Consider the following 25,624-nt stretch of genomic DNA (forward strand, 5'->3'; position numbering starts at 1 on the left):
TTATTCAGAGATGTACCATGTGGTGCTCTTTTACTTTAATTTACTTTTTCTTATTATTCATCTGGGGGGTGCATTAGCTGGTAGATGGGACAATACCTACGTTCCTGGCCACACTCTGAAAACTGTAGTCAGACTTTGGACTACAGGAATTGTAAACTGTGGTTCAAAATTTTGGTGAAGACTACGTTTAGATTTTTTTTTTTTTTTAATAGTTTGAGTTAGATTCCAAATTTCTCTTTAGTCTAGTTTTTTATATTTAGACAGTCACTGCTCAAGACCTATTAATAAATAATGTTTTCTTTAAAAACAGCAAAAGGTGTGTAGGTCTGATTGTTAAAGAAACTTGAGCAGCTAAATAGTTTCCTGCCAAGGAGTATATTGCAAAGATCCTGAGCAGTCCTGTTCATGTACTGGGAAGCTTTAATCCAGACTGTTCAAAAGTAAGGCTTGTCCCACATCTTCAAGATAGGCTGTAGATTTCTGTAAAGGTAAGCAGAGTGCTGGATTAGAAGGGGACAGTATCAACACTTCTGATGTAATAACGAGAGATAGAGACTGGACTGGAGAGTCTACAGCATTTCTGTGCCCAACCACCATTGGCCAGTGCCGTTGTGTGGTGTGGGCTCATCTGAATTCTAAGTGCAAGGCAAAATACATAAGGAAGAGGACAACGTTTATAGAAGCAGCCATGATTGTAAGGAAATTTGCTATTGCAGCAAATCCTAAGAAGCCTCAAAAAAAACTTTTAAAATGGTTTAGGAACCTGACTGAAATAGAAACAGTTACTTTGGGCAGACAAATGGTGACATTAGCTGCTGTGTGGATATGTTTTGCAATACTCTGAGGTAAAAGGATACCAAGGAGCTATGTGGGTCACTTCATTTAGATCCAGTAAACATTTCCGTAATCAGTAATCATCTGCACTTTTTCTTAACTCTGTATGGATCCCTGTAACAATCTAATCACTTACAAAAATACACAGTTTCAACACCACTAATTAGGACTTTGTAGAACTGGAAAAAAGCCAGTCTATATTCTGCATGTACATGTACAATCAATTTATTGTTGAATGTTCAAAGAGCTAACCATTTGTTTACAACTAAATGAGAATCTTTTATTTTATTTATTTATTTATGTTTGTTTCTTTATATGCTTACAAATTAATCTTGAGTATCTTTCTATACAGGGTGCTGTATTCACTCTTCCAGTAACCCCATTTAAACAGGTAGTGTTTCATCAGGGAGGAATTTAATGCTTTGCATTGCTTTGGCAGATTGTGGCTGAACTATGATAAATAAGGTTCTGGCAGGTCACTACTTATTTTTGAACCATTGCTCCACTAAGTTCTCAAAATTCAGTGCGATCAAAGAACTGCTTTACTGTTGTTAGTAATACTTTTATAGCATTAGTGCCTTAAGGTCCCAGCTGAGATGAGGCCCTACAGCCCTAGACATTGTACAGACATAGAATAAAAGACAATCCATGCCCCAAGAAATTCATAATCTAACTAGCAAGAGCAGACAGCAGTATGATTCTCCAAAAATAAAATAAAATACTAGTGAAAGAGTCTCTAAACCATCTCTTAATATTTTCTACCATAAATGTTGGAATGTGCTACCTTTGGAGAAGTTACTTCCATTCATTCTGGTGCCTCAATGTAAGTTTTTTTTAAGTGTGAATAATTAAATGTATTTTACGTTTGAAACCGAAGTGCTGATAATTTACAAAACATTTGGAAACAATTGCCCATGCTTATAACTGTGGTATGTGTTTCCTAATGATCATTTAATATTGTATTTAATACTCATCTGGGAAATCTGTGAAAGTTAAAATTATCTAAGATAAATAGGCATGTATACAGCCTTGCCACACTACTGAATGCTTGTAGGGTATGAACATTGTTTGGAACAATAATCAGCAAAACTAATATCCTTACCAATACAACTGTGTGAATGAAAACATTTCTTTATGCAGAGTGACAGTGATGTGCTCAGTTCATACAAGAAGAACCCAGGAAAAGATGCCTAGCATTTATGATGCCTCTTGAGTGTCTTGGGTTCTTTCCTTGTTTCCCCAGCAAAGTAGCTACCTGCCTTATAGGAAATTGGAAAGCTTTGTTGGTAGTCGCAACTCCCTCATCCCCGCAAAACAAGATTTTATATATCCTGTACGACAAACCTTGCTTCTCCCAATAGGTTCTGCATATCAGGACACTGAAACTTATAAATAGGTACCATTAAATTGTTGTTTGAAGTTTCTTGTGTGTAATTGCTTTATATCTTAATTCTGCAAAAATATACCAAATTTTCAATTGAGTTTGTAGGCCTCTAATTAAGAGGTGTCAGTGTAAAATTGCCTAACCACTGTTTTCATATGGTGTATACAACAAGCAGCTATGGTTAAGGTTAAGAGTGTGATATGAAACGTGTAAGGCCAGGCTACATGTATCCCATATTTTGGATTCGTTGAGAACTTACTGAAACAGGTATGAATCACAGAATCATCTAGGTTGGAAGAGACCTCCAAGATCATCTAGTCCAACCTCTGACCTAACACTAATGAGTCCTCCACTAAACCATATCACTAAGCTCTACATCTAAACGTCTTTTGAAGACCTCCAGGGATGGTGACTCTACCACTTCCCTGGGCAGCCCATTCCAATTCCTAACAACCCTTTTGGTAAAGAAGTTCTTCCTAATATCCAACCTAAACCTCCCCTGGCGCAACTTTAGTCCATTCCCCCTCATCCTGTCACCAGGCACATGGGAGAATAGGCCAACCCCCACCTCGCTACAGCCTCTTTAAGGTACCTGTAGAGTGTGATAAGGTCACACCTGAGCATCCTTTTCTCCAGGCTGAACAATCTGAGCTCCCTCAGCTGCTCCTTGTAGATCTTGATCTCTCGTTACACCACTGAAAATAAATTTGGACTGAGAAAGAATGGTCAGTTGACGAATATTTTGTCAGAGTAGAGAATATGACAAAAGAGAGTAAAGTTCTATACTGACACATGGTAAGACCTAGTTACTGTTCACAGAGTAAATGTGGGGAAAGGCTGACTATAACAGGTGATGAAATACTGTACGTCTTTCTTCAGAGTAATGAAGCATCTGCAGTCATGTTAGCCTTTACAAAAAGTTCAGAGGGAAAGATCAAATATAAAATTAGTGTAATTTATTTCAGGTACAGAACAACTGTGATTTGTCAATACTGAGCAGTACTTACTGAAATCTACAGTTAAGGAAAATGCTAAGTGTACTTTTTTTTTTTTTTTTTTTGGTGGTGGTATATTTAACAGTCCGTTTTTCAAATAAGGAAAAAAAAAAAGCTTTATTGGATTGCTTCATCATACTATTAAGTTATATCTTTCCTTTCCCAGCTAATCTGTGCTTTTTTTCTAGCCATGAAGGACTCATAAGATTGTTCAAAAATGCTAGAATTTTCAACAGAAACAGCATGCCATTTGGAAAAATCTACAAGAATGCTCACTTCATCAAAAGGTTAGCAAATATATTTCAAATTGACAGTATATTTGATTGTGAGTTTTATTGTTGCACTGTTCTCTGCATTGAGCTGCGAAAATTGCAGATTTCCAGTATTCATATTTGTTAGTTCTATTGAAATAATGGAAATTGGCTGATTGTGCAGAAGGTTTTGACTCCCATCACTGACAAAACCTTCACAGGCAGTTATGTAACAAAATATATGATTTGATAGAAAACTCTATACAACAGTTGTGTTTGGAGGAGTTCACATGCCTTGGGAAGTGTTTGGTTTATTTGGACTTTCAGAAAGTCCAAATAAAGTCCCTCCTGCTTAAGCACAGTTTGAGTCACTGGTGTCCTTTGACAAAACATCTTGACTTCAGTCAGAACTTTGCCTAGGCAAGGATTACCTGATTAGGTAAGTTCTATGTTGAATTCAATTTCCTACCAAGAGATAGCTTTTCATATTCAGTTTTATTTAATTATGAGCATTTAAGAAGACCAAGTTTCTAGGGGGATTCCATAAAAGCTTTGAATGGACAGCTGCTTTGGGACTGGTCGTCTGAAGAAACATTGCATTTTGTACACAAAATTTGCCTTCTGTACCATTGGATTGTAGTTAGCTGTGCTTGAATGCTGATGTATATCACTGAGCTCTTCTAATATTTCATCTGCTTTTCAATTCACTAATGTGTGGATAATGTCATCCTGTCTGTATCACTGACCAGCTATTAGCCTGTACAGAGCTGCAATGAGGTAGAATGCTACTGTTCTTGTTCACGTAGGTGAGTCATAGAACAAGAGGTTTGGTTAAAATAAATAAATTAGCACTTTCTAATTGCACAAAATTAATGATGGATGATTTTAGTCAGAAAAATAAAGGATTATGTATTTTGAGCGATATGTGATATCTTTATTGAAGGTGTAATCAAAGTGCTCATAAATGCATCTGTTTTAGCAAAATATCCTTATTATTCTTGTTACCATTAAATAAATTGCAGGGGTCATGCACTATGTAACTAGGAAATCTTGTTTATATTGTTAATAGTCTTACTGTTGTAGAAAGATGTGCAGGAAGCTTATCCTGGAACTCCTGTTAATATTGATTATTATTGGAAAATTTTAACTAAGTATAAGTTATTATATTGAGATAGTATAAAATTAATTCAAGATCTCTATAAATGTTGTGACACAAGCTGATTTTTCAGGTGGTAGCTTAATGTATTTGTCTTCCTTTGTGTGCAACATCAAGTAAACATAACAACCAAATATTTGTGCAAACACATTTACAAATGGGTGAAAAAAATGAGAAGAATATAGTATAGCAAGCATGGTTAGGAACTTTGCAAGATTCTGTACCCAACAATGAGGTGCAAGTCTATGTTAAAGTGGTATCTGAGAAGAAATTCAGTTGTTCCATATCAGTAGTGCTGCTTTCGTATCAGCATTAATAGAAGTCTTTAGGAATTTCCCCAGGTAGTTACTGGAAGTGAACAAAAGAAGAATTTTAGAAATCCATTGGTTGAAGTGCATACTTAATTTTTATAGAACACACAAGCTTTCCAATCTATACAGGTTTCTACCTGTTGAAGCACTAAAAGGCTAGTACTCTCTCATTCTTATGTGACTTCCCTATGAATCAGTGCTTACGCAAAGGAACAAAACAAGTAGCAGTTTTGTGGTTTTTTGTCTTGTGTATTTGTAGAGTACTTACTACAGGCTCTGGTCCTAATCAGTATCTTTTGTCTGTTACTGTAAGTAAATAATAACATTGATAGTAATTCTTTGTCATTAGCAGGCGATGGAGGCAAATAGTTTGTAGTACTCTGCGGCCTTTTCATTGGAACCACAATATTTGTACAATAGTTGGAGATTTTGATAACTTACTAGCGCTAGTTCCTTATGTTTAGATAGGTGAATGGAATGCAACACATCACTTTTTATTGAAGTTTTTATTAAAGAATTTATATAAAAACATAGCAAATTCTACTAGTGAAGACAGAGTCAACAAATCCCATATTCATACTGGCTTGCTACTACAGAGTGATTAGTTAACTTTGATGCATTCTACATTGTATAAGAATAAATAGGCTGGGTAGGAACTTACCAGGATCATTTATTTCCTTATAAACTCAGTTCCTCCATTTTCTTTGGAGGGCTAATGTCTTGCATTCTTTTTCCTGTGTTCATCCATTACTTTTCATTCATGGGTTGACATGACACTCAAGCAAAGAGAACTGATAGAAAAGCAATGCATTCAGCTATGCTCTACCTTTATTGTGTGATTAAACAAGAATTTGAAAGCTTAGTAGAGGTTTTTTTTTTTTTCTTCCAAACAAGTTAATACCACAAAAATGTTGTTTATTTTCAGTAATGCTAATCTACCCCTTTCTCTGAAAAGTCACCCATAGTGTTTTCAGCTGTAAAATTACTTTCCTGTGATAACAATAATATATTTTAGGATTTTAATATGGGCAAGTGATATTTAAAACAAAATGTTTCATATAATGCTGCAGGCTATCAGGGTAGCTCCAGGAAATTTATGTGGATTGGATTCTGCAGCATTTCATAAGGCCACGTGGAAGACTAACAGAGTGCACGTGCTTGCTGGTGCTCTCTTCCTTCCTCCCCTGCTCTCAGCATGGTTCTGCTTCCAGGGGTGAATACCTTATGCTCTTTTGTGCAGGGAGAAGACTTCATTCCCCTCAGCTGCACCTTGGCTACAAAATAAGCCTGTTGAAATGGCAAATGTGGTAGGGGAATGCTGGTGAAGCAACTGATACTTGTGGACCCAGGTTGTACTCAGGTCAGCTTTTGTAGCTTTATACCTTTGTTGTTGTGATTTAAGTTGTGATTTTTTTAAAGTTGTGTTGTTGTGATTTTAGAAGAAACTTGCTGTATTCATGTGAACCATCACTGAGGCTGTAATGCATGTGTGCAAATATTTGAATACCTTGTTTTTGATTTTGAATGTTTTATGTGGTAACTCCACTATAGCTGCTCGCTTACACCAGCGTTGAACAAAAATCAGATTGTAAAACTACTTCTATAAAGGTCTTTGGAAAAAAACTTCTCCTAAAATGGTTTGTTGTATTGTATCTTAATCAAAACGTAACTTTTGGGCAGACCTGTGTGGTGCCAGGAGTTGGATTTGATGATCCTTACGGGTCCCTTCCAACTTGGGATATTCTATGGTTCTATGTCATCCTCAGACAGCTCCCTAAAAAGGCTTTCTTATAATGTTAAATGGAAAGCAACTAGAAAACTTTTCACTAACATTTTATATATTTTCAGACTGTTATGCAGTTTTTATTGCAGTCTTAAATCAGTATAAACTGATAGCTATCCCCACAAGTAACTCTGACGTATACATTTTATGTATGAATCAAGGCACAGAACATAAAGAACAGGTGATAAAATATTACACCAACATAGGGAACATTAAAATGCTGATATTTTGAACAGCTGGCTTATCCCGTTTTTCTTAGCTGGAATAAATAGTAATATTAAAGGATTAGCATAACCAACAACAAGTGTTAAGTGACTTGATTTCATTCCAGGCAGTAGGAAGACTTAGGAATCTGCATTTTGAGCATCATAGGGTGGAAGAATTTGTTTCTCCCAAATATATTTTTAAACAATACTGTCTAGATATGTATCTATTGTATTTATTGTATTTTTTATTGTATTTTTTGAAACCTTTAGAGTATGAGTCTGTGGGGCATGCTTTTTTTTAGATGTTTTGATATGTTACCTTTAAGAGAGTATATCCTCCTTTTTTCTGTTGTTGTTTTGTTTTTTAAATAATCACATTTTTCATTGGCTTATTAATTGAAAAAAATATAGAAATGGAAGAGCAACAGTAATCTTATGGAGCACTGAGATCAGTCAAGGAGTAAAAACAGATCAAATCTTTTGTGTATCAACTTGACATCTCAACATAGATTTCAGAGTAGTAAAACATGATAAAGCAGTTATATAAAATTAAAACTGTTGTGGTGTCATTTCAAAGATCAGAGAGAGACCACAGAGCAGCTGGAAGGTCAGAAAATGAAAGCATAAATATCAAATATATGAAGTGAAGAAGATGAAGAGAATAAAAGGTCTCCTTGGACTTGAAATTGGTGCTATTTGATTTTATGTTTGCTTGAGCTAAAAGCCAAGTGGTAGGAGTGAGAACTAATTGTGCATGGTGGAATATCAGAAGAGATTTTTTATGAGCAGAAGTAGACATGTGTGATATCTGAAGGATAGTTTCACGTCAACGGCAGATTCAAATGTGGAACAACTTGTGCAGCTTCAGGTCACACTGAACAAGATATGATAAGGTTGTACTTTAGGGTTTACGAGATAGGCGTGAACAGTGTTTGTATAGTTGCCATATATACGGGACCCACACATGCTTTCTGTGACACCAGCTTCCCTGGCTTCTCAGTTTTGTTTTTACAAGTCTATAATCATTTCTCTTCATGTAGACATTTGCTTCAAAGGCTTTCATTCCATTTCCAGTCACTTAAATCAGTATCTGCGTGTTAGAGGGAGCGCTCTTTCTCTTGCAAGAGTGACAATGCAGATTTATGAGTGTTAGGATTTTTCTCACCATATTGGAGAACATTCTAGAGCTTTCTAGTAGTGAAACTGGAGCAGGGGAGCAGCCTTTGGTGGTTTTTTCATTTGTTTATTTGTTTGTGGATGTGCTAAAGTTGACAGAAAGGGAAAAAATCAAAGAGCGTGGCTCTGAGGAAGCATCGGAAGGATGCATATGAAGGGTCAGAAGGAGTAGTGAGACATTATTCAGCTTTGTCTTGTAGTTCACTAAGATAATTTTGGAAAATAAAATACTGATACTTAGGACTTCAGCACATCTGAGTTTGATTTTTCACTGAAGTGCGGACAATTCATGAAATTCTGTACAGTGTTTGTAATTGCAAAGCAACAGACTGATTTTAATGTTTCTGATGTTTTTGAATGATAAACTTCCAGCATTCAAGTAAGAGAGTGAGGACTGCTGTTTGCCATTTTTGTAGTATTTTGATTTTCTTTCCTAATTGTTAGTGTCTATATGTCAGCTTTTCCTTTATTTATTTATTTATTTATTTATTTTAATGACACTCTGAAGTTAAACATGAGGAGACGTGCCACTCATCAAAACATACATTTGTTTCGTCTTTCTTTGAAGTTTTCAGCAACTTTCTTTGAAGTTTTCAGTTTCTGCAGCCATCCCTGCAGCCACACTCTTGACTATGGATGTCTTCCATTGCAGCCATGAAGAATATATTGAACTATTTTCCTAAACTACAAGAAACTTAATTCCACAGATACACTGCAGGTAACAGACTACAATGTAGCAGTTGTGTCAGGACTGTACATTCAGAAGTTGGTGCCAGCGGAAAGTGGTTCTCGTCTTCCAGTTTTATCTCTGGGTAAATGAGTTTTGTTCAGTTAGCCAAGAAGGGTGTCTCTCCCACAGCTTTCGATATTTAGAACATGCTCTCACCAACTTCAGGTCTGTTAAAAATGAATACACTGAAAACAGTTGCTAAACTCAGAAAAGGTTGTTTCCCCTGAGAGAGCTCCAGGTTATCTGTGGACACAAAGACGCAAACGAATAAAATCATTTGGCAAATAAATGTTCAAAGTGAGAGGAAAAGTTCTGATGTAATCATTGGCACTACAATTTCTTGGTCGTATTCCTTAATCTCTTTAAAGCAGCATCTCCTAGGTAGTAGCAGTATTGCTGGTACAGAAGTGGTGGTGGAATTGATCAGGAATTCAGTCCAGTAGCTGCATAATGTTTTGCTAGCTTGCAACCAGAGTAAGACTCTAGTTTTACAGCATTTTTTTTTCAGATTTCCACTCTTTATTATTTCTTGGTTTCAGCTTCTATTACAGACAGAGGAAATGATCCATACAACATGTGAGCCCTTCTTCCCTGGGAAAGAAAGTTGCCTTCCATGGCAACTTTTCTTACACTGCTTTAGGTACATTTTTTCTTATTTCTTATATACTTAAAAGGAAATTTACAACCCTGATACACCAAATCATCTTCTGTGTCTTTCTTTCAAAATCAAGTTCCTTTCACTTTGGGGATAAAGGGAGGATGTCCGTTTTGTCCCATCATACCAATTTCCTTTAGAGTATCTTTAATGTGGTACTTGTTTTGTTCGCCCTCCTTTTATCCAAAAGGATGTCAATAGCCTGCACAATTTGATTGTCTTCCAGCCATTGAAATGAGGCTCAAAAGACATTTGTTTCCTTGCAATGGATCTGTATTCCACAACTCTCAGATGATTATCGTGATGACTGATGTATGACCTAAAAATCCCTGTTGCCAAATTTTGATACTTTGAGTCTTTCGCTCTTGATATGCTCTTTTGATACCTTGGGTCTTTAAGCTCTTTCACTGATGTTCGTACTGAAAAACAGTAAAACTGTTACAGTAATTAGGTTCTTAAATAATTTATTTTTAATTACTTTAATACTTTGATTGACATAACAAAGAAGCTCTGGAGAGCTTAAGATGGTCTTTGCAGATAGCACCATGCCCGTAAAGTCTGTATTAATTCTTGACAATGTTTGTGGTGTGTGAGAATATTGATAGGAGCCTGTCTAGTTTTTACAAATTGCTATTAGAAAATATATTGAATACCAATATTTCATTGAATTTTAGAATTCTATTGTTATGGAGTATGAAAAATATATTTTTTTAATGAAACACAAAGCATCTAAGATACAAAAATATTTCTTTCTTGCTTTTTCTTCAAAATTTCAGAAAATAAATGTTGTGGATTATCTTGTTTGCTGCATAAATCTTTCAGGAAAAAATGATTTGTTATGATCTACATTGTTGTATGCTTTCTTATGAGATTTCTATTTCTCTCTCAACATTTAAAAGTGCTTAGAAGAAATTAAAGTGAAATTTGAGAAAATATAAAATTACTAATTAAAAATGGGTAACGTTCACTTCATAATGGACAAACCTGTGAAGTTCATTAAATACCACCATTGCCACAGTCACAGTGACCTAAAAGAGATTTTGCAGCATTTTGTGTATGTGTGGGCTGCATTTTATCAAAGGTGTCCTGTCCCCTAGCAGTTACCCTAGTAGGGACACTAATGTTAAAATAACTGTTAACCTATTCAAGTTATTTCTTCTTAAAAAAGAAAGTAGTGATAATGAAAAAAATCTGCCTGCGAATTTTGTATTGGAATCTCAGTGTATCCCATTTTTTGAGCATGTGTGTATTTACCCTTACAGTATGTAATCTGAAAGGGCATAGAGTGTGTAGCTGTTGAGACATATGTCTTGTTTCCGCTAAATGTAATGCCTTTATTGTTTGTGCATCAAGATTATAAAGACTTCTTGTTCACATAATGGATACAGCTGGGTGAATGGGGGGGCAGGGGGTTCTTACAATAAAAAGGCATTTGATTGCTGCTGGGATCCTTGTCAGTAAAATACTCAAAGATGGTTAATTGGACATTAATGTGTCAGGTTTTCAACAAAAAAACAAGAAATTTGCCAAAAATAAAACCCGAAGGAAACACGCCTCCAAATTTTACAACAAAGCTTTGTTTAAAATAGAAGTTAAAGCAGCTAAGATTTATGACATGTTGACATAACTGATGGTAAAGGAGTTGGCTGAAGCTACGGGTGTGAAGGTCCAAATGAGAACATCTGCATTAAGAAGCTAATTCTCTTAAACATACTGATCAAAATATTAATGCTACATGTAAACACAAGTGCTTTATCTGACAGTGATTTACATTTGGAACGACCTAATCCAACTATGCACTGCATCTTTATTCATTACCAGCAGCCTTTACTTAACACTTCATGCCCGCTTGCACAGGTGGACAATCTACTCAGAGTGACTATTGTGTTTATGTTATTTTTTCATAAGCAGGGTTTGAAATTTGTCAAACTGCATCATTGTTTAACTATGTGCCAGTCAAAGGGAAATTGCCAGATGGAGCGGCTTTCCCCTAACCTTGCTCCAGGCAATGAAATTACACATAGGCCACAGTCTTATGTCAAGTCTTTAAAAAAAAAAAAAGGGAAAAAAAAGTCAGGCAATGAATAGGTATGACTATGTGCATTCACAAAACCTGGCTTTCTTATGCCACTAATTTTATATGAAGGCTCATGCCAATGGTAAATAAAACTTCATGTCCGTCATGTCACTCATTAACTAGGTGCTCATAATTTATGTATTTAAGGCTTGCTTGTCCGCCAAGCAATCAAACAGTAAACCATGTTTTATAGGTGTTAGTGTTTATAGAAACTGTAAATAAATGTCAAACAAAAAAAATCAGCTTTCAGAAAAATGATCAGGGTTAAGTCATTTATCATTGTTCCAACTGGAAAAATCTGAGAACCTGCCAGTGCCAAAGCAAATGTTTCCCTGGCTTTTTCTAACTTGCAGCTTAAACTACCAGATTGTAGAATTCTATTAGCAGGATTTGATGAAATGGAAAATTTGCAGATCGTATGTTTAACTGAGCCTCTCGCTCAAAGAACAGGACAAGGTAGTTCTTTAAGATGGCCGCCTTTTATTGTAATGATTTGTTGCTTTTTTATTTTATTTTATTTTATTTTTTTTCTGTTTATACTCAAATCAGTGATTAATTGAGATGAATTAGGCAGAAGTTAGGCTGCTTCAGAATGGGGACAGGCAGGTCCTTTGCTAGTGAAGGAAAAGCAAGTGTAAACCTCAGCTTCCACGCTATAGCTGTGGTGGGCACTGTCCGTTCTGGTGTACCTACTGTAGGCCTGGTCCAGCTGAAACATGCACAAGGTAGAAAGGACATACAGGCACCTACTGCTTAGCCTTGTCACGGGGTTGCTTTCCATCCAGACAAGTGCTTCAGGAAATCAGAGTGAAGTGCTGCGTTTCTGGTTTGAATGTGTATACATTAGCTTTGGTCCTACACTTATGCACTGCCGGGTAACAACAGCATCCTATTGCTGACTGTAGCTGTATCTGTATCTCTGAAGTGGCATGCTGTACATGATAGTAACACGTAGGAGATTTGTAAACAAGGAGATCTGTATTTTCAGATGCTACTGCTCACTTACAGCAATACTGTAGGCTGATATATGGTACAGAGGCTGCCTGCTAGGTCCACATCAAAGTATGAGATCCATTTCGCAACAAAAGCATGTCTGTGCAGCTCAGTGCTAACTAGGTAACCATTTGGTGTTGTTATTTATTTATTTATTAAGAATATAATTCTAACATTTTTTTAGATTGGTGTGCCTCTAGAATTGCACTTAAACAAAGCTCCTTGACTAAGTAGAAGAGAGCTACCTAATAACATGTAGCAGCCATAATTTCTGTTTTCCAGTGGAGGGTAAGTGAACAGAGATCATAAAGGGAAATTAATTAAAGTACAAAAACCAGTAAGGTGATCTATCCTACAGAAAAGAAGAAACAAATAAACAAAGTGTAAGTCAAGATAGTGGCATTCCTGTTTCTGGTGTTTTGTTTGTGAGTTTTTTGTTTGTTTGTGTTTTTGTTTGTATGTTTGTTTTGTTTCGTTTTTAATCACTAGAGGAATGCTAGTGACCACAAACATGGGGGAGGTGATTTGTACATTGAGAGTGATTGTCAAATAGCCTACACGTGCCAATGTTGAGTGTTTAATGGATTTTTTAATTATTTTCTTAAGCTTATTTGTATCCGTATATGCCTCTATTAACATGTTCTTCCATAGTAAAACTAAAAATGTGTCAAATAGCCTAGTGGCTTGTTGAAGAGCTACTGATGTTTGGAAAGTATAGCTCTGTTGGGTTTCTGAAGATGTCCAGGGAAATGACCCTGATGTGCTGTGATCTGAATTGGCAATTGATCCCTGTGTGGGAGTTTCTGTACCTCATAGTGCCACAAGATGATATGCTTCCTTGTGGTAACTTAGAAAGAAAGAACTTTCAAACATATTTATAACATACAGTTTGTATATTTTCAGTAGCCAAGGAAGTATTCAGCAGGTAATAAGTACAAAAAAAAAAAAAAAAAAAAAAAAGTATTCATAAGGTAATTCAGCATTACCTTAGCCTTGAGTCAGATTCTCACATGATATATTTTTTTTTAGCTCTGTTCATACTGGCAGGGCGGAACATGTTGATGAAATCTGAGGGTACTGAGGAGCTCTTTGATGTGTGATGGGCGGCTAAGAATTTTGCTACAAGATGATGATTATGAAAAGTATAAATAATCTGGAATTGTTAACATGACCAACATCTTGACTTCAGTTTCTATTTGGAAAATAAAACTAGAATTTTTAGCATTGTAATCAATCTGTCTTATACTTGAGCTCAAACTTGCCTGGAGTTTTAGATTAATAATAAATAACAATTGTACTTTTTTATATCCTTTCTATTTTTCTGTCTTCTCCCTGTATAGTAAAAATACATTTATTTTTAAACCCAAGTTAATTTTTAAGTTGTCACTTTATTATTGGGTTTGCACAAACTTTGAAAAATGTTCACTGAAGAAATGTGGCACAGGTCCCTCAGATGCATTTATGAGTTCTGTCTCGACAGCTACAGAGAAGGGTATGTGACACCTTCAGCTTCAGTATTGGGTACCTGACAGCTTCAGCATTTCCTGCCTGTTGTTGTGCCCACCATAGCTTACTTTAGTTCTCACTTATTTGAAAACTCATCCAAATTAAACAAAAAGGCTCTCAACTTTCTGAGTAAGGTAATGCGTGGTATTCAATTTCATGGTATTTCTAGTGACTTTTTTTAAAGTTATATTTCCACTTATTTGGCCAACTCCCTAGGTCTTCATTGAGGGCTCAGTTGAAAGCAATTTCTTAGTGGTACAGTGCACCTGTATCAGACAAACAAGCCCTGAGGTTTTTATTTGATTCTTACTCAGCAAAACTCCCATCAACTGGTCAGGCTCATTGAAACCTGTAGAAAAGTTCCCATCGTTGTTAGGACTTCTGTATGATAAACAGTTTTCAATCACTGTGTAAATGGGGCAATTTAAATACTGTGCTGTTGCATAAATTGATTTACTAATTTATGAATGACATTTTAAAATATATAGTCAAGTATATCTATTCTGTGTTTTCTTGCTTTCTGAAGACAGACTTTGATTCTATAAGTTTTTTAAAAAATATAGGCAATAAATACTTTCAAAGAGCTAAGGACATAATTCATGCCTTGTAATGCATGTTTTAAAAATCAGGCCTTTTTCTGGCTCATTACCCAGCCTGAAGACTTGATTTTTTTTTTAATTAATGTAAGAACACCTTCTTTATGGCATGTTCATGTTTACCCAAAAGTCACATCATTTTTCAAATTATACAGGGTGTCAGTACTAAGTGTAATGATCTTTACTGCTAGCATTCCAAAATGAGCACTACTTCCCCTCTACCTCCCTAATCAGGCTAGGAAAAAGAAGAACCAGAAATCTTTTTACCTTGTAGTGTTTTGTGCTAATGAGCGCTATACATAAAAATTGCACAGAGCAGCAATCAGGTTTGCTTTTATATGAGTTGTTTGTAACAGTTGAGCTCTACCACCCAATGCACAGCAGATATCCATGCATTACTGTCTAGAGTCAGACTCCAACCCACGGTGGTGCAATGTTTATATTTCTTACAACAGAGCATGCTGGATAACTAGGATTCTTATTTGGTAGTAGTAGAGCTCACATAATGGACTAAAGACAGTCTAAGCATAAGCAGACACAGTTCCTGTTGACTTTCATGTGTCTGAAAACCTGATTGCTTCCATTACATGTTTCTAATTCTCATTTTATTAGGTGAGATCATACCGTGCTGAAGAGTGGTGTACAGAGCTAGTTCAGGATTCAGCTCTTTAATTTCTGCTGCTGATTACGAGAAACTGAGTAGTCCTGATTATCTTGTGGAAGTTAGAAACATTTGGTCTTTCTTCATTTTTTTCTTCCTAAAATAGTCCTTGGGGCTTTGGGTTGTCTTTTAAATAAATGCTATTAGAGAGACCTGTACTTCTGTGTCTGTGAGTTGCGTGATCTAGGACTGGGATTCATCAGTACTGCATTAACAGAAACACAACAGCTTTGTGAGCTGGATAGTGCAAGTAATATGCAGAAAAAAATAGAAGAAAGGAACTCAATTTTTTCCTTGGGAAAAAAAAAAATCTGATTATATTTTATTTATTGTATTATTTTAACTATTTATTTATTTAAGAGTGATGCCTTTTAGGTTAACAATGCTGTTTACTAGTACATCCTGAACACCTGACAGGGTTCATCAGTTCATGATTTTGTCTTAGCCTATATAATATTTGCTGCTGTGATCAAGTCTGAAAGTATCAGAGCTCCTCCTTGCTCTATATTGATAAGATACAGTTACCAAAATCAAACAGGCTGTCATTCTGTACAAGAAAGTAGGGAAGCTGAATGTTTTGGCAATCTTCTATCGGTGCTCATGTAAGTTTTCCTTTGATGTTGTCAGTATTTCCACAGTGTATCTGAATGGTCATCAGTGTCAGGAACATGCAAGCTTGTTGGTGAATAATTCAATCCATGGTTGTGTTTTGCAGCTGTTTTAGAACAAATTTTCATTTTATTTGGTTCTTCTCAGCAATGTTAAAGCTGCACTGAGATGGAAACATTTGGCTTTACCTCATGTGGTATGATCTTTTGCTGGCACGCAGCTCGAGCAGATCCTCCTGACAACCTTTACATCACCAATTGTCCTGCTTCCTCTCTCAGCCCTGTTCCTCAAGCAGACTCCAGCCAATGTAATAGCCCATGCTGAAAAGGATGTATGGCCAAAGCCTTCTCTGTATGTCAGTAATGCCCATTTGCCTTTGTCCATCATTAAGCCAGGTATCATCAGAACTTACCAGCCCAAAGTATGGAGAAGTGCAAAAGGCTTCCAAACAGTATTTATGTCAGACAGGATTATAGACCCTGTGTTATAGTGGGGAACTTCTTTGTAGACGTGCTGCACTTGTGAAGGCTTAGTGAACTTCTAAGTCTATTACTCATTTTTCTTGATGATTTATTTACTTATTCAGTAATAAGTCAGCTTGGAAAAGCACAGCTCTTTGTGTGGTTACACAAAGATAAGCCTGAGTTTCAGGTATCCATCATGTTCCATTTTCTGTCCCAGATGTCTTTGTTTATCTATTTATTTATTTATTTTTATTTATTTATTTTTATACTGCTTGCTTACACAACAAAACTTCCCTGATATGCCACATTTTGCCTTTTATGAGCTGGATGTGCTTTTCTTCCATCTTCTCTCATCTCTTTTGGAACTCATGCAGACTTTCACGCCTGTGTAACATGTCAAACAATAGGTTGGGAACAACCTTTGTATCCTGAACAACAGTCATAATCTGTTAACTGTTACAGAAAGGTGAAGTCCATTCCACAGCAATGAATTCACATGTAATTAAAATATGAAAAAGTATCTTTTTTTTGGCCAAAGGATATGAGTACCTGTGTTTCTTGTGTTGTAAGAATTAGTGAATAATCATGCTGTTTTGAGGCATACAGAGCAACAGTGATATATAAGTTGGCATTTGGTTGGGATTCTGTTTAAACTTCTACTTTCCTGCTTATTTCTAGTTGCTGAGTACTTTGCTGTGCTTGTCAACTTGTTCATTTTAATTTTTTTTAATTGCTGTGATTTTGTATTCCCATTAGACATTTTGATTTGGTCTATGGTCTATGACATTGGTTTCAACAACCAGAGAACCTCATAATTATGAGGATGTTTATAATGAGAAGGTACTGATAGTGAAATGAGCAATTCAGATCTTTAGGGTTGGTTGTGATTTTTTTTTTTTTTTCCCCAGTAAATATTCTCTAAAATTCTTCTGTCCAGCTAACCTAGCATTATTGTGTCGGAGCTGAAGCCCAAGCAGTTTGCTTTATTTTTTTCCCTCAAAAAAGTCATATTTCTGGCTGTCTTGCTAAATTTGTCTCTCTGCTCACTGATGAACTGATTCACAATTAACTGTGAACCATTAACAGCTTCAGAGTTTTCTTTTGGGCATCCTGGGCATATATTTTGTGGGTGTGCACTGTTTGGAAAAAAAAATCTTCGTGTCCTCCAACAGTAATTGCATGTTATAATATTGGCTGAGGAGAAAAAAAAAAAAAAAAAAGTGTTACAAATGAGCCCTTTCTAAGTAGAGGAGATCATAATGAGGCTTGTTTTGTACGAGGTGCTTTTTGGCCGTAAGTCCAGGTGCTACACTGGGTTTTGCTGTGAGTTATCTAGGGTAATACAGGATACATAGTCAGGTGTGGATTTAACTGTGGTTTCTGTGGGGTCCTGCACAGTCACGATTACGTGACAGGATGTATGCATGTGTGTTGTAAATTGACTGAGGCACAGGAAGGGCAGAATGGGAAGGGGATAGCATACTCTTTTCTCTTTTTGAGAAAACTCCCTAAGCAAGGAATGAAGAGACCCAGTTACCTGGGAAGAAAAATAAAATATTTCCTTTTATTAAAAGAGTTCATTTGGGGACTGATTTGCTTTGCTTACAGGTTTCCATCAGGGGAAGAGAGTTGAGAGAATTCTTTCTTACACTCCTGTGATTCACAAAAATGTACTGCTGTAAATGATTGGCAGACTAATAATAGGTACTTTTATTTACCATAGTTAGTATGTGAATGAAAGTGCTATTTCTTATGCAGCCCTACATATGATCAAGCTCTATTTAAATGAATGAAAGGCAAGCTTGGACTTCAGAATTTTGTGTAATCTTGGCCAAAATCCTATAATGAGATACCTTCTGTTTCCTATTGTCTCTTGTTTCCTCTTGAAAGAAAGGCCTGTTTTCAAAGACATACATATTTTTAAATTGAATGTGTAGGTTATGATTATGCTTAAACTTTTAAATAAAAGAATTCATATACAACAAGGACTGTAAGTAAGCATATAATTACGCATCTAATTATTGTGCTGCTGATAATTACAGATTTTTCTCAGTGACTCAGTTTAGCGTAAAAAGAGACTTGATTAATTTAGTTGCAATGCACTGAATCTGATGAAAATCCACAGTGAATGCTCACAATGTTAGAATTCTGAAACTGTATTGCATTTTCAGTAGACAGATTTCTGTAAGCCATCTCTTTGACTCTTGCTTTATAATCACATATAGAAAATTTATGAATTCAGCTGGGTTGCTTAAAACTCTAAGGCAAATGATTGTGAGATCATAAAATAAACTTTTTTTGTTACCGTATTTTAAATATTTTATGGATACAAAACACAAATAGTATAGGATTGAATTTCCTATCCTGTGTTTCATAAATCAAATCCACAAGTTGTACAATAAGTGTGGATACTATTTTAACTCAGAAAATATTATTAACCCTAATCTTATTACTTGGATTTACATAGTGCTTTCAAGTTATAAATCTTCATAGTTAGAGTTACCAACTTCTTAATTCTACTTTCATTCAAAACATCTCCATTTGCCCTCATGCTGATGTATTTATTGTCTAAGGTAGTTGTGTTTAAAGAAGTTTCTCTTAAATTCACTTACTCCAGTTACCTAAAACACTTTGTACAGTGATGATAATCAGCCTGTGTGGTTTAGGTTTTAGCATGAGCCTGTGGATGTGTTAGCTCTGAATCCACTTGATCACAAGTTGAGAAAACAATGAAATTCTTTTCCCAAATTATTTAGCTAAGTAGGAAATGAATTGAATAATCATCTTCCCAGGATGAATTTTACACCATTGTTTTGTCTAAAATTCCTTCTTTTTTTTTTTTTATTTATATATTTTTTGAATAATAAAACTTACAGAAATACCAGCACTGGAGTACTTCATAGGTAGACAAAAGCAATACATAGCAATACAACAGCAATACAAGGCCTCCGTGTCAAGATGGACAGTGTGTCTCCAAATGTGAGAAGGAGCTACTGGAGAGGGAGCTAGCATCTAGTGTTATTTCATAGGAGACTGTGTGGTTCCAATAAATGCATCTGACAGCATCCAAGTCCAATTGATAGTGCACTGAATATTGATATTGTCATTGGTAACAACGCAGCTTTTGAAAAATGGGATGATTTTTTTTAAGAAATTAGCCTTATTTTGGCATTCTTCTCTCTCTAGAGAACATTATGAAGAGTAATCAAAGTAAGTACTGTTAAGACATCAGTGGTTTTTTGGTTGTTTTTTGTTTGTTTGTTTGTTTTGTTTTTACTGGAGCTTGTAGTTGCTTGTTGAACATCCCAGATGCCAGGTAAATAGCCAAATACTAACTTATTTTAAATTATACAGAGAATTGTATCTAAACATCAGCATGAACTTCAGCTACTCAGAGCTTAAGACAGATTTTTTTATGACAACGTTTTAGAGCTATTGACCTAGAGAGCATTCCACTGTTTCAGTGGGTAACATTCCATTTTTCTCTTCACACATAATGAGCAGTGAGCTCCTTGATTATTGTTGTCTGTTCCCTCTACTGAGAGACCACTGTAGCCAACAAATCCAGTGTTTCATGCTGCAATCTAAACAGAGTGATGCATTGCAGGTGCTTTCCTCATCTCCTCACACCTCTCAAAAACATTAGAGGGGATTTTCAACTTCCTATTCAACTTTTAAATGGAGAGTCAGGTCAGTCTTTGGATTAGAAAACTAATAAATCTTCCAACTTCACTTATTGTACAAGTATCCAGCTAATATCTGCTGTTACTCCGGCTTGCAGTACTATGCCACGCTGACCTCTCTTTGAATTGGTAGAATGATAGCCTAATGAATATATCTAAAGGCCCACCATAAATTGCAAGCGGAGAAAAGGTCACTTCTCTGATGTTTGTGTATAAAAATTGGACCTTAAATTGCTTTCTCTCTTAATCACTCTTTGTTTGAGTTACCCTGTAGGTGGCCGTTTCCAAAGATGGGAGCTTCAGTGCTGTAAATAAAGTCCAGCAGGATGCAAGGTGCTGAAAAGAGTGACTTCACTAGCTCTGCTGCTCCACTGCTGCAGTGAAATGAATGATTGTTGATTTGTATTTAATGCTCAATTTCCTCTCCATTACTACAAACCATGCAAGACAGACCTTGTTTCAGGCTATTCATACGAGAGCTCAATCTATCCGGTTTCACATCTGCTAAAAGCCCCCATGTCATACTAATTACAGTCTTCTCCTGGAAAGAATTCAGGTTTTAAGACCAAAGAAAGATATACTTATTTATAGCTAATGTTCTGATCTATAAAATTTGCTGTCTGCAAGCTAGAATCATACTTTTGCAGTTGTAGATATATTCAAATGGAAGAGAGATGTAAGTACAGAAAACAAATGCAATGATTGTGCCTTTTCCAAACATTTTACAACATTTGTTCAAAATAGAAAAATTACATTGCCTCTGCTTTAATTTCTGTGCCACAGCAATTTCTCCTCTTTGGCCCTTGGTCTAGACATCCATGGACCATAAGGTAATATTTTTACTCTCAACAAATCAAAGAGATGAAAGGTTAGCTCTGGACAAATAAGACAAATTCATACTATAACAGAAGAATGTTTCTAGGACCTTGTTTGCTTTTGTCTCACCTCTGTCTCATCTGTCTCTTTGTGTCCCATTCCCCCCATTATTTTTTTAACGTTGCCTTTAGTATTTTGATTTGTAGGAGCTGATGCCTTATTTTCCCCTATTTATTCTGTCAGCTGTTATTTTGTTGAACTGCTCATTTTTAGTTCTATATTTGTTAATAGGTGTCTCAGATCCTCCAGCTTCCTTGGGCAAGAATGAAACAAAGCAAACAGATTGGATTCCTTCTTCTGGAGCTTAATTTGTCAAGGCCCTAGTTGAAATCAAGGGCTCCATTAGCAGTGTAAGACTTGAAAGGGTCTTTTGCCTTGCTGTGTCCAATCTGCTGCTTTTGTGGGAAATTCTGGCATGTAATTTCTTTTATGATCAACCTCAATCTTAAAAATAGTCATTTGTTTCACTGTTTCTGCTGAAAGCTTATTCCAGTCATTGAAGGTATTAGAAAAAATTTTTGAAACTTTAAACTAACTGTATTAATCATCAGTTTTTATCCACTTAGTATTCTGCATTTTTATACTCTTCTTTACAGTTTTCTTCCTTGGCATTTGCTTTTTTTTTTTTTTTTCTTTTTACAGTGGTCAATAGCAGATGTTTAAGAGAAGCACAGGAACTTGTCAGGCCTGAAATTATACTCACAGGCTGCAGCAGTTTGCAGTCTAGGGATTTTATAAGCCAGAGGTGGTTTCTTGTTGCTTAATAGCCCCTGATAGATTTTTGCTCCAAGAATTTGAACAGACACTTTTGAATGCAGGCAAGCTTTCAGCACTCATCTTGACTGGGTCAACTCTTCTGCAACTTAATGCAAATTACATAAAGACCTGCCTTCTTCTGTTTGTGTTGAACCTGTTTCTTATTAATTTTATAGATACCTTGCATTTTTTCCCACTATAGGAGTTAAGGAATAGTACTTTGCAGTTCTGTGTCATGATTTCCTAAGTTTCTACGCCATCGTTGTGTCTTGCAGTGTTCTCAGGGATGATGGGTATCTGTTATACTTTTTTTGTCTTAAAAAAACAAAACAAAACAAAAAACTTTATCAAGATCAACTTTTTTTTATGTTGCATTTTGTTTTCCCCCCATTTACTTCTATAACTTGTTCTGGAATCATGAATAGTGTTGAAGCCAGTAATGCATTGCCATCTGCTGCATATCTGTTATCACTGTCAATATGACAATAAAATCAAAAGACGACTACTGTTAAATAGTGTTACTTTAGTCTGGGCTGGGAATGGTTTGGTTTCCCCCAGGCTTCTGGGCTTTGCATCCCTTTGATGGAATTCTGTTTTTTCATAGCCTTACACCAATTAAGCATCCTGCTCCATGTTCAGCATCATTATCCTGACTGATAGGAGAGAGAAAGCTTTCCTGTACTTACTGTGTTTTCCTTAGATTGCTTGCAGTATTTTTTTTTGTCCATTACAAATTGGCTTTGTTTTATCTTTCAATGTAACTGTCACTTCTGATAGAAATTTAAGTCTTCTGTCTTAATATCACTTGCACACTCACACTCCACTTTGGGCAATTCTTATTGCCTTTCTATGATTCTTGATCTCCTAACTCAAAGTATTCTTTGCTGGTCACTCATCTGCTGATTACATTTTACCTTTGCTTACTTATAAGAGCCTTTTGCAGTGACTCTTTGTCTCTATAGTTTTTATTTATCCATGCTGTGCAAGTTCCTACTAGTCAAGCACTTCTGAGCATTAAGAAGTTCCAAGCTTTCTCTGTATTCAGGACAGAGAAGTCTTCAACTGTTTTATGTTGTCCAAATATTATCCATTTTCATTATGTTCATCAGGATTTCAGGTTCCACCATTTCATCAACTGGACTCTGTGTCACATATTGAAACTAGCACTTATTTCCAATATATATATCTTTTGAAACCGAAAAGCCATTTAGAAAAGTAGGTGACGTCATTTATACTATGTAAAAAAGCAACTTTTCCCCCTCGTTGTGGGGAATTTTGTGCTTCTTCAAAGTGTTGTTCTATACTGTAGTGACAATTTTCCTTTTAAAAATTGGTAAGGAAATCATCCAGCTTTTTGGTTTGTAAATCAGAAGGATGCAGTCAAGAATATGCTCCTTCAGGGTTTGTTCTCACATTGTTTGACAGGTAGTGTTGGTAAAGTGTTTCTGCTAAGTAGCTGTCGAAGTATAAAAAAACATATCTGCTTCAGTTGGTACATATAGATATTATAAATGAAAATTCTTATATTAACTAAAACATGTAGATTGGAGTGGAAGTTTCAGTTTATCTAATTTTGCACTTGACTGTAATGTACAGCCAAGTCTGTATTTCCTCTGTATAGTTAGCCATTTCTCCCCCCCCCCTCCCCCCCCTCCCCCCCACACACACACTTTTTGGCTGGATTTTGTTTTGAAATTGGGGAGAAAAAAAAATACTTTAACACTTGGAAAAAAAAAAATCAAGAACTACCAGGAACATATTTATTTATTTATTTATTGAGTTCCTTCTATTTTAGAAAAATATTGCAACGTATCCTGAACTGTGTGCAACAAATCTGAGATTTTTCTGTTATAGATAAAGTGTAACCTCTTGGAATTTAGGGGCTTTCAAAAACACTTGTATGGCAGGTGGTTTAGGCCAACTTTTAAGTGCCCAAAAGAATCCAATTTTAAATTTCATATGACGTTATGTGATGCATCATTTCCTTGTGCATGCTTCAACTGCAGCAAATTATTCAATATATAAAAGCCTTTATTTTTTTTTTTTTTTTTACTCCCACATGGTCATTTGCCTGTGAAACACACATTACGTTTAGTGCTTGTTTATATTATAGTGAAGTGATCCCTGTAGATGGCCCAAACTAACAGCCTCGTACCACTGGAGGGAAAAAAAAAAAAAAAAAAAAAAAAAAAAAAAGTTTAACTCCTTCACAGGCTTTGCAGATTAGTTGTGAAGTGCGGAGGGAAATAAGTCAAAATGAGGGAAAACCAGCAAAAGCCAGAGTTGAACTAAACCAGAAAGTACATGATATTTAATCTTCTAGATAAGATAAATGGGACGGTGTGTCTGGTTCTTTTATATTATTGTTTTGGTTACCTTAAGATGTACTTTGTGTCACATAGACACATAGTTCTACTATAAGTGTCATATAGATTTTATGCTTCTGGAGAGGATATTACTTAGGGTTACCTAACCTATGTCTGTAGGATTATGTGCATTGCAATTCTCTAAAATATTTCTACACATTCTATGTGAGGTGTTGAGGTGTCATTAAGTGTTTTGGTTGGTTGGTTGGTTGGTTTGTTGTTTAACCAGGCAATAACTCTCTAGTCTGTAAAACTGTGGATTTAGGCATACAGTGATGATGGGAAACAATATCTGAAGTGATCCAAGAAACATTGATATAAGCTATTAAAAATGGTTTGCTTTGTTTTGGGGGGAAATGTGGAATACTGTTGACAGAGAATATATGCTTTAGCTTAAAAAGATTCCAATAAGAGAACAATTCTTAAATATAATGTGATCAGACACATGCCACAAACTGGGAATGTTGCGGCTCATGGTAGAAAGGAAGTGTATACTGTTGAAATCAAAGCCTTTGTCCATGAGAAAATTCGAGCAGTTCAGTATCATTCAAATTCAGTATTTAAAAAATCAGTTTGTATGCTAAAGAGAACCTGCCAGTGTCAACTGAAGTTCATAGTCAGGTGTCTTAGTTGCATCCCTGATTTCCTTTCATATATGAACCACATTTTCTGTGTATAGCATACTGAACCTATATGTAAAGAAAGAACATTTTTATATAGAGAGATACAAACACATCATAAATCATCTGTCATTTATAATTTCTTAGTACTAAGTGTTTATGGTTTATGAGTCACAGCTGTTGAAAAGCTTATGATGAAAAAATGATACCTTGGAAATGGTTGCACAACCATGAGCTGCAGTTTATTATTATTATTACTGTTATTTTAAAATATGGCAGAGTTTTGATCCTCAGATTAATTTTGTTCATTCAGTTACAGCAGTTGTATAAACCCAGCAGGAAAGTATATGCATAAATAAATAGATTTCCTCTGAATAGTATTTACAGACATTTTGCATATGTAGTTACATAGATGGGCTTTATGAATGCTATTTCAAAGGCATTTTCCCTTAAATAGAATGAGATTTTTGCCTCTTCTTTACTTGTTCTTTGATGATGAAATCCAGTGAAATTATCGGTCTTAAAATTTAAAATTTGTCAATATTCTGTCATTTGTTGGTTTGAAGAAAGTTGTTTGCATTTGTTAGGAACTCTCTGCTTCACCTTTAAGGAACTATGCCTCATTACATTAAGAACACCTGAATTCCATTTGTTGACAAAACCTCTAACTAAAGTCAGTATAAAACAGTTAAAGTGTAATTTACCATAAAGATAAAAAGCATTGCATCCAAGCAATGTGTCACAAGTCAAACGTTGCCAGAACTGCTTTGGATTTCTTTCAGATAAGGAAAAAAGTGATGCTAGCTGATGTGCTGTCTGCCATCTGCTCTCCCTGGTGTCTGGATTGATGGCTCTTACAGCAATGTAAAGAAACACTGAATTGTTGAGGTCTAAAGATTTTCTTCTGAAGAGCATTGGGAGCAGCTGCTTCTTGTA

At 35.7% G+C, this 25,624-nt stretch overlaps 1 protein-coding gene across 11 annotated transcripts in view; it reads left to right on the forward strand.

Moving 5' to 3' along the window:
• Window positions 1-2,877: 2,877 nt before the first annotated feature.
• The window catches only part of LOC113845091 (uncharacterized), an 83,336-nt gene continuing 60,589 nt past the window's right edge, over window positions 2,878-25,624 (forward strand). For 9 of the 11 annotated variants that reach the window (XR_011812535.1, XR_011812534.1, XR_005269172.2 and 6 more), the window contains exons 1-2: window positions 2,878-3,013; window positions 3,402-3,500. Coding sequence is in view for 3 of the 11 variants with exons in the window: in XM_027467886.3 (XP_027323687.3) it covers window positions 3,457-3,500 (44 nt within the window). In the remaining 8 variants the exon portion in view is untranslated. Of the gene's footprint in view, window positions 3,014-3,379; window positions 3,501-19,263; window positions 19,309-25,624 lie in introns of those variants that run through there. The other 2 variants (XR_003500330.3, XM_027467887.3) reach the window with 2 other exon arrangements.

This window comes from Anas platyrhynchos, chromosome 13, assembly GCF_047663525.1.
Source record: "Anas platyrhynchos isolate ZD024472 breed Pekin duck chromosome 13, IASCAAS_PekinDuck_T2T, whole genome shotgun sequence".
Lineage (NCBI taxonomy): Eukaryota > Metazoa > Chordata > Aves > Anseriformes > Anatidae > Anas > Anas platyrhynchos.